General features: G+C 36.6%; 1 protein-coding gene across 1 annotated transcript; it reads left to right on the top strand.

Moving 5' to 3' along the window:
• Positions 1–1000: 1000 nt before the first annotated feature.
• Positions 1001–7123, top strand: LOC103458814 (peptidase M20 domain-containing protein 2). Its single transcript, XM_008399884.2, has 7 exons — positions 1001–1614; positions 3226–3374; positions 3448–3590; positions 4457–4611; positions 5208–5334; positions 5473–5580; positions 6833–7123. The coding sequence occupies exons 1-7, from the start codon at positions 1240–1242 to the stop codon at positions 7003–7005; spliced, it is 1230 nt and encodes a 409-aa protein (XP_008398106.1). The 5' UTR covers positions 1001–1239; the 3' UTR covers positions 7006–7123.
• The last annotated feature ends 3005 nt before the right edge of the window (positions 7124–10128 follow it).

Here is a 10128-nt window from a genome sequence, read left to right as displayed (position 1 = left end):
TTGTCTTAGTTAAAACTGAATTAAATTAGTTATTTGCATTTATTTGTGTATTTCTAAAAAACAAAAAGTCTTAAATAAAAAGTTTAAATTTTCATTTTTTTTTTTAATTGATCGATTCATTGTAAGGATATTTGATTTTTAATCAATAACTGAAGTAGTCCTTAATTGCATTTGTGAATAAATTACACCTCTGACACGAATTGAAACTTAAAATTATGTATTTTATTCCCCACAGCAGGAAGAACGTGACTCTGGCTCCCTCTAGCGACGACATGGACGCAAAACATGCCTTTAATTTGTAGGCCTATTTTGTTTAATAAACCAAAACAAAGTAATTGCAATTTAATAATAAAACATACTTGTTTTATAATCTAAATAAAATACGGAAGAGTCCCTTTTCGAGTAATTTAATCTGAATATAAATCCATCTGTTCTGTTTCTGGCTTCAGAACATTAATGAACAAACACAGATTATATGTTATTGATTGGCTGCTGTAAGCGTTTAGATATTATCGTTTTCTATTCTGTAATTATGTGAATAAGCTGCATTTCGTTTGAGAAGGATGTGATTCCGGCCAGTAGATGGCAGAGTTTACACGCATTGTTTTAAAAAGTAATCCTATGTAGCCCTGAAAAGAAGCATTATTCTCCCGTTTGTCACCTATTATTACTTCATAAAAACAATTACTGATCCAAAATCTACAGCAAATATCTTAGTACACTGAAATGAGATAAAACTGATTAAAACTAACTTTTAAGCAAAAAATGTGAAACGTAAAATAAGCTCACGGCTTATGATTTCTTAATATTGATTTTAAAAAGTACTAGTTACATTGCCATATTATTTCACTTCTGGCATTGAATAAGGGTTTTTTTAATACGTTAAATATTCTGCCAATTGAATATTTAACATTAATATTAAGGAATTATTGACTTAAAACAAGATGCTGAACATTTATTTTATCTTATCTGAGGTGTAGAAAGATATTTGCACTAGAAACTATAGACTACAAACACTTTAATTTTGTGTTTTTGCAGCTTTCCCAGGTAATTTACTACTATAATTTACTATTAATAAAATGTAGGTCAACCGGAACTACTTCCGGTCAGAGGCTCCGCCCACTTTGAGACGTTAATGAAGCTTTATTGATCAGAATGAACTTCTTGAGTGTTCCTCAGAGTAATGTGGGAATAAAATAAAACCCTGGTTCTGTTTGGACCTCCGGCGGTGCTGTGGGAATGGCGAACCGGCACCAGATGAAAGAAGCCCTCCAGCAGCGCATAGATTCATTGAAACAGCAGCTCCACACTCTGAGTCGGGACATCTGGACCCGACCGGAAGTCGCTGGCGAGGAGGTGAACGCTCACGACGCGCTGGTTCGGTTCTTCTCAGAGCAGGACCGGGCTTGGACGGTCCAAAGCCACTACGAGCTGCCGACCGCGTTCCGGGCCAGCTGGGGTTCGGTCGGGCTGAACGTGGGTTTCCTGTGCGAGTATGACGCGCTGCCGGAAATTGGGCACGCGTGCGGTCACAACCTAATAGCGGAAGTGGGAGCTGCGGCTGCTGTGGGGCTGAAAGCGGCGGTGGAGAACCAGCCGGAGCTCCCAGTGCAGGTAACGGTTCTTCACTGGGTCATTCTGGTCTCACTGGGAGGAAGAGCACAAGTTAAGACACTGCTAGTATAGATAAATACCCCCCTTGCCAAGCTAGCTAATTGGTAATAATTACACCAGACGTCTATGGAATATCAACAGTACCAAAAGTCAATAAGTCCTTTGTCACGTTTTAAATATACCTTCCTAAAGAAATGGTCCATGTCATTTTTCACCAAAAGCAATTCATTTATTTGGTTAAACACAATCAGAAATTTCTTTGTTTTTCTTTATTAGAACATTTCAGAAAGTTTTTTGATGAAAATTTACTCCTATTTTTTTCTTTCTACAATCTCCTTAATATGATGTTCACCATCTCAATGATCAATAAACTTTAATTTTGTAAAGGAAACTTACATTGGAACAGGAAGATCTATCTATCCATCTAGACCAGGGGTGGGCAACTCCAGGCCTCAAGGGTCTCCTGCAACCTTTAGATGTGTCTCAACTTCAACACACCTGAGTCAAATAATGAGGTCGTTAGCAGGACTCTGGAAAACCTGACTGCACTTAGGAGGTGACTCAGTTGTTGGATTCAAGTATGTTGGACCAGGGAGACATCTAAGAGTTGCAGGACACCCGCCCTCGAGGATCAGGATTGCCCACCCCTGATCTAGACAGACAGACTTGTGGCACTTTTGTACTTCCATATAGGGAAAAAATTCTTAAACCATGAAGTACCTCTGACTTTCTTCTCTAAGCTTTTTTATATACAGTTATTCTATGTCTCCTCCATTACATCATCTTGTTTGTGAAAACTTTATTTTGATCAAAAATATAAGTAATAAAATTTCTGTTTAATGGTTGATAAAGATGATAAAGATGCATACAGTCTCATAATGTTGACTTTATTTTAAAGGCTATGATTCCTGGAACAGGTTAGAATTTGTCTGAAACATGTTTATTACATTTGTTACACAAAATCGTTCCTAGATAATGAGAACCTAGTCGGCCCAGTTCTGGCTGTTTTCAGATGTTCTATAGTGTCTTGTCACTTTAAATTCAAATAATCTGCCACACCCCTCAACTGTACATTTACAAACGCTCATGAAAATGGCTGTAAACAAATGCACAACTATACAACCACACATCTTTGAAAAGCAGAAGTGGAGTCTCCTGCACAACTAACAAGAATACAGCAAGTGATTTCTAGATGGTAGGTCAACAACAAAACACTTGTCTTTTCCAGCAGCCATTGTACAATGCATACAGCAGGAAAACCAGCTGACTAATCGAGCTGGAGCTCCCCTGGGGTTGCTAGGTAACACAGCAGCACCTGTTAATTTATGACGTTGTATTCTGGGAGTTTTTCAAGCAGCTAATTTTTCAAACACCAAAAATCTTTAACTTTTCTGCATAATTACTCCCCAAGAAACAGTTGGGCGGGTGTTTTTAAACACTTGGGCTTTTCTTAAAAGCAGTTGAGACCCAAGTAGAAGTACAAACATATGCAAAATGTAAATTTTGCCTAATAGATCCCATTTAGGCCAGTTGACTTATGTGGATCATGAATCATGACTGGCACATAGAAGCTGATACTTACGTCAGGTTACTGAACCCTTTTAATCCCAGATAACCGTTCTGGGAACACCTGCAGAGGAGGCGATTGGAGGAAAGATCGACCTGATCCGAGCCGGGGCTTTCGCTGATGTGGATCTCATCTTCATGGCTCATCCGGCTCAGCAGGATGCCTCCTTCCTTCCCACCGTCACAATCGCTGAGTGAGCTCTTTTCCTTTCTTCTTCCTTTTCTGCCTTAAAATAAAAACCTGAACTAACCAGGTTGATGTCACAGGGTGTCGGTGAAGTACCACGGGAAGGCGTCTCATGCGTCTGCGTATCCGTGGGAGGGGGTGAACGCTCTGGATGCTGCTGTGCTAGCTTATAGCAACCTCTCTGCGCTCAGACAGCAGCTGAAGCCTGAGTGGAAACTTCATGGTGAGGGAAGAAATGTTAACGGCTTATTTATTCCTGCTATGGAGAGAAAAACGTGGGTGCTCATTTTTCAAAGCCATATTTTTACCATATTATCCATTCATTTATAAATTAGTGAAATCCAAAAAAACACTAGCTGCATTTTTATTAAGAAATGCTCGCAAAATGTTGTTGATATTCTGCTAATGTTAAAAAACACAATTTTACAACTGCAATGTTTCCATTAAATAAGAATTACAAAACCACACATGAATATGTTTGTATTAAAAAACATGATGTGCCATCATCCTCCTCCCACTTCCTGTCATCTTCTTTGTCATTTCCACCAGTAGCAACATCCTGCTGTTGGTCATGTGGCTTTGTAATGCAAAAAAAGTGTTTCAAATGCAGTTTTGCGAATTATGTAAATTTTTGTTTGTTTTTTTAGCCACATTAAATTGGTTTATTTTGCAAAATTGAATCATTATTGTCGCATCATATGAGTCGCATGATTAACAAGATGTTTTTTGGAAAAACATGAGTGTTTTTCCGAAATTGGCTTGTTTGTATTAAGTGTTTATTTTTGTGATTCCAATTTCCTTGTTGATAAAACAGTAGCTGCATTTCCATCGAGCAAATTGGAATTACGAAAATAAATCTGCTTAATGGAAAAAGAAAAAAAATTTTTTTAATTGGTATGTTTTTGTTAAATTTAATTTTGTAATTCCTAGCTGCATAATTATATGATCAATGGAAACGTCACTAGTTTAAAACAGCATTTAATTATGTGCACCAAGTGTAAACCTAGTTACTGCATATAAAAAGAAAATGGACGCCTTCTTTTCTATCCTCCGTTTTTCTTTATGTCTTTTTGTTTTCTTTCCTAACAGGCATCATCAAACACGGAGGGGTGAAGCCCAACATCATCCCTGCCTTCTCGGAGTTGGAGTTTTATCTGCGAACCCCGCGGCTCGGTGATCTTTGGGAGCTGAAGGCCAAAGCCGAGGCGTGCTTCAGAGCTGCGGCTCTGGCCACAGGCTGCCAGGTGAGCTGCTGTTCATGACTCACCTGTCGTCTAGCATCATCTTTTTTATCTCATTGCTGTAATTATGCCCCAGAATGTTTGTCGCTGTTGCATAACTGCTGCCTTTGAGCTATAAGTCTCCTCAGTCTGCAGCTGATCTAAACAGGCTCTAGTTTCAGGAAATGCACAAACAGAACAGCTTGAATATGATCTTAACCTACACGAGAGCCTGGACATTTTTTTAATTACATTTTTAATAACTTTGGCTGTGCTAAAGGGGAAGAATAATGCCAAAGTTCACATTATTCATGTTTTTACATTTCCATTTGGGTCTCAACTGCTTCTCAAAACAACCTAAGTGCGTAAAAAGAAACACTCAGATGTTTTTTTGGCAATAAGTTAATGTTTTTTGGTGTCTGGAAAACGATCCGTTTCAAAAACCTACTTAAAATGGACTTTTCTGAGTTTTACATGCTTTACTCGTGAAATTGGAACCATATGGTAACACAACAATCAAACAATGAGGATTATTCTTGTCATTCTTAAAGTAAACTTGCCAATTCTTAATAGATCTTAAATTTTAAACACACTGTGACTGCTCCCTGTGGTCCCTGTAGGTGGAGATAATCTACCCGGCCCATACTTACTCCAACATTCTGCCTAATGAAACTCTGGCAACCCTGTATAAAAGCAACGGAGAATCTTTAGGCATGGTGTTTCCTGAGCATCCAGCCAGCTTCTCTGGTTGGTAAATATTTAATCTTTATAAAAACATTCTCCTCTCTGTCTGTTTTGCAGTGCCAACATTTAGCAGCAGGTCTTGTTTACAGGATTGTTTCGACACAGAGTCATTATCGCAATGAATTTCTAACTATCCGGCAGGTTCCACAGACTTTGGCAACGTTTCATTCATAGTGCCTGGGATCCACCCGTTCTTCCACATCGGCACCGACGCGTTAAACCACACAGAGAAATACGCTGAAGCAGCAGGTACAGCAAAGTTATTATGTTATTATAGTTAGCTAAAACTAGCAAAAATATTTCTAACTGAGGTAAATAAAAAACTATAACTAATGGAGAAAAATACAACTGGAAGTAGAATGAATGTTTATAAAACTAAACTAAGCTAAAACAGACTAAAATTAAAGATATAATATCTTTGTTTTCTCGTTTATGAATCTATTTTTACATAGTTCCCACAAGTTTGAACCAGAAGTGATGGGCACCATCTTGGTAGGCAAAATATAGATGAACCGTGGCTTCCAAACCAACAAAAATAAATTATATTGACACTTTTCAACGATATGGAAAAGAAATGCATATCAACAAAATGGCTGCTATCGTGATCGAAACATGTCAGATAATATGAACAAGCTTCCTCCGATCTCATACTGTGATATTGTTACCTACCTACTGAGCACGAAGTTTTATCCATGGACGCTTGAAATCAATGTTTAAACGGATTTGTAAAGGACGTACGAACTCTTCAGGTGAATAACAAAATCAGAGTAAGGACATGTAGCAAGTTACATGTGTGCTACATGTCCAAAAGCTACACTAGCTAAGCTAACTTTGCTAGTTAACACTGCTAGGCAGTAAGTACTGCAGTATATATCACTGATATTTATCTTAGTATTACACAGAGGTGGATAGAGTACTTAAAAATTGTAATAATAAGTTATAACTCTATAAGTTAAATATGAACAAGGTGAGAGTTAGCTCTAAGCTTGTGGCTTGTTTATTGTAGACATAGTAAATCCATAGCAACTGCCTACCAAGATGGCCGACAGTTACAAAGATCACTGAAGTGTAACATCACATGAGAAATGTGTGTTAGCCTTTCGAACTGATGTTAAATTTACCCACACCCAACACAAGCAGTTTACATCGGCTGTCGGCAAATTACGGCGCTCCATACGGCGTCTACGTTAGTCCACAAAATGGCCACCGCAAAGTTTAGGGGACAAAAACCAGAGTCAGTTGGTTGTTCAGCAAAAATGTAATCTATTTTTGAAATAAGATTTAAAAAACTAGAACTAATAAAAACTAAACAATATTTAATAATACTAGTGTGTTTTGCTAGTTAATAAAAACTAGCAAAACACACGAAAACTAACTGAATTAGACAAACAAAAAGTCATAACCAAATAAAACTATTGGTTTCTGGCTATAAAGATGAGGATCCCTTCCATGCCACGTGGTGATTTCTATTTTTAGCGTTTTCTTTTCCTTCCTGCGCCAGGAGCCGAGGAGGCCCAGTTGTATGCCCTGCGGGCGGCCAAGGCTCTGGCGATGACAGCTGTGGATGTGCTGTGCTGCCCGGATCTGCTGCAGCGCGTCAGGGACGACTTCAGGCTGGCCAAACTGAGGGAGGAGACGCGACCAGAGGGCAGAAACAACAACAACTCACATTGAGACACACAAACTCCCCGAACTCCGCTGGACGGTTTCACTGCTAAAACAAGAAATTAATGGCACTTTGAAACAAATTTCAATGTATTTTACATGATAAACCAACACAAGTGGGGTAAAAACAGGAAGCATAAAGAAAATAAATTATGATTATTGATTCCTTTTCTTTTACAAATAAAAAAGGAAAAGTGTGGTGTGCAGTTTACTAAAACTCAGTAGCGCTGCAAAACCACAAAATCTTACCAAGTATTTCTAGTTCTTGCACAAATATCTTAGTCCAGTTGAAATAAGACAAAACTAACTTGCAAGTAACTTTTCATCAATATAAGAGCTTTAAATCAATATCAAAGCCAATAAGTCTTTGATATTGATTTAAAAAGTTAACTTGTAAAGACATTTTTCCCTGGTGAAAGTAAAATAATCTGCCTGTGAAACTTGTACTTTGCTACTGATCCAGCTCCTATTGTGCTGTAAAGTTAAAGGACTTTTGTTTTATTTCAAGTGTGATGAGATATTTACACTAGATATCAGACAGAAAACACTTGGGATTTGTGTTTTTCGCTGTAAAACATCTGTTTACACAGTGAATCTTTGCGGATGTTAAATGTTACAGTAGAGATTATAAACCAACTTGGTAAGATTTTGCCGTTGTTCCGTCTTTGTCTCTTTTGCAGCAGAGTACCCCAGTTTTTAAACTCTCTCTTCTTCAGCAGCTTTTATGTGATAAAGAGTCGGATATTTTCCCTGAGGCTGCTTGGAGATGAAATGCAGAGTCAAAGGAAACCGCTCAAAGCTGAATCTCTTTCACAGGTGAGCAGGAACTCCCGATGTGTCCTCAAATGAATGTTAATGCTGCAATGTGCCTCCCTAACAGCAGGGGGTGCTTCACTTTGAACTTTTTTTTTTATTTGGTGTTGGATCAAACTGGGGTTTATGCAGTTTACATGCAGACATCCTGTCATTTAGATCTTAGTGATGTTTTCATGACTGACAGCTAAAGTGGCAGAATACTGGGAATTTAGGCAAGTAAAAGCAGCATCAGTTCAAAGGCATAAATTGGGGGCACAAGTTCTAGTTTCAGTTGGACATTTTTTAAATCCAGAGCCAAAATTTCAACTTCGAAGAAATGACAAGCATTTTATAGCTCCAAAAACAAACTCCTGGTACTTTTGGTTTGATATTTCATCACTTTTTTGTTCAGAATTGGTGGATTTCGTGGCACAAACTCAAATTTTAATCTATTTTCAATAGAACTGAATTGCAGAAACTTAAATGTTGGCCTGCTTTGTATATTAGAAAACTACTTGCATGTATAATTTGGATTATTACTGTTGGAGCATCCAGCTGCACCAAAATCCTAACAATTCAAACCCAAACTGTCACTTCTGATGAGCCCAAATTGATCGAGTTGTTCCAGAAAATACAAAGAACTTTGATTTAGCTGTCAAACATGGTGGTGGCAGCATCATTCTGATCATTCAAGTGCTAAATCACTCAAATTAGGTCCAAAACCTGCTTTAACTTTCTCTAGATGTGTAATTAAAAAAATATATATCTTAATGTTTGATGCAAAATCATTCAAACCCAGAAAAACAAAAGTTTGAATAAATAAGTATGAGCTCAAAATTAAAGTTATTCCAGTTTTGTAAATGTTTTGCTTCAGTTTTCACTCTTAATTTTTTTCTAATTTCTTTCTTTTATTAAGGTTAAAAATAATAATCACAGCCATGCATGTCAAAGCTCTTCGTCATTCTTGTATTGCATGCAAGAGGGAATTTACATTAGCTGTGATAAATTCAGCACAAACTATTTTCACATTTTTAAGAAAATAAAACGGTTCTCTTCAATCTTTAATTTACCTCAATCAAAGTACGTTTGGTCATTTTACAAATTAAATATCTACAGAAGATGATTAAGGTGAGTAAAAAAAAAAAGGATTCTGAATTTTTTTCTGACTTCTAAGATTTCAGAATTTTTCTCAAAATTCAGATTTTTTTCTAAGAATTCTGTTTCCTCAGAATTCACTTTTTTTCTTATAATTTTTTTTCCTTCAGAAATCTAACTTTTAATATTCTGAAATCAGAATTCTGAGAAAAAAAAATCAGAATTACTTTTTTCCAGTGGCCCTAATCTTCTTCCGTAGATATCTCTATTCCATTTCACCAAAACTTTATGATAAAAGATAAAACTATCAACTAACAAGTCACAGTGAACCTCAAAGCCTCACGACAGCAACAACATAGGAGATCAGCTTCAGTATAAAAAAAAATAAATGAACATGAAATACAGATGTTTTAAAAAAATACTAAAACAGGTGTTTGGGATTTACTTCCTATATATTCAGATAATTTAAAACCCTTTTCCTAAACAAATTGGCAATAAAACAGTTGCACTGATCAAAAGTTTATGTAACATAAAATGAGTCATGATGCAGAAAATCTGGAAATCTACCAAGAGAACTGAATACGAAAACTTTGACTTATTGGAACAAAATTTGTTTGGAAAAACTCAGAAATTTTAAGACTAATTTCAGAATTTTTTCAGAAAAACAAAAAATGTTTACATTTTGAGATTTCCAACATTTTCTACAAAAACGTAGAAATTTCTACATTTCAGAAGTCAACAGTTTTTGACTTTTCAAACTAGCAAAGTTTCTAAAAGTCAAATATTTCTAACAAGTTCCTTCAAAGCTCAGAAATTTCCTTGTTTGTAGAAAATTTCTGAGATTAATCTCAACATTTCTGAGTTTTTAGATGAAAATGTACGCCTTACCTCCTTATCTACAATGGCCCTAATGCGATGTCGTAAAATATAAATATTCTATTAGATATCAAAATCTCCATATCGCCAGTAGAAATATTTTAACATGTAGCATCATGACAAACTTCACATGACTGTGAATTTAAGTAAAAACTGAAGTTTTTATGAAGTCAGAATTAGAGGTATTAGCAGATAAATTCCCTTAAGCCTTGGAAACATGAGTTCATTTAAAGTTTTTTCCCACGTTAATGTTAAATGAGTCGATTCTCCCCCAGCAGACCTGAAAACAGAGCGTCACTTTGCTCCTGAGGTTCTCCACGTCTTTGTTGATTGTCATGCCCAGTTTTTCTGCAGAGCGGAATTTTT

The sequence above is a fragment of the Poecilia reticulata genome, linkage group LG22, assembly GCF_000633615.1.
Source record: "Poecilia reticulata strain Guanapo linkage group LG22, Guppy_female_1.0+MT, whole genome shotgun sequence".
In the NCBI taxonomy this organism is placed as follows: Eukaryota; Metazoa; Chordata; class Actinopteri; order Cyprinodontiformes; family Poeciliidae; genus Poecilia; species Poecilia reticulata.
The sequence above is the reverse complement of the archived record's forward strand: the minus strand, read 5'-3'. Positions and strand labels throughout refer to the sequence as shown.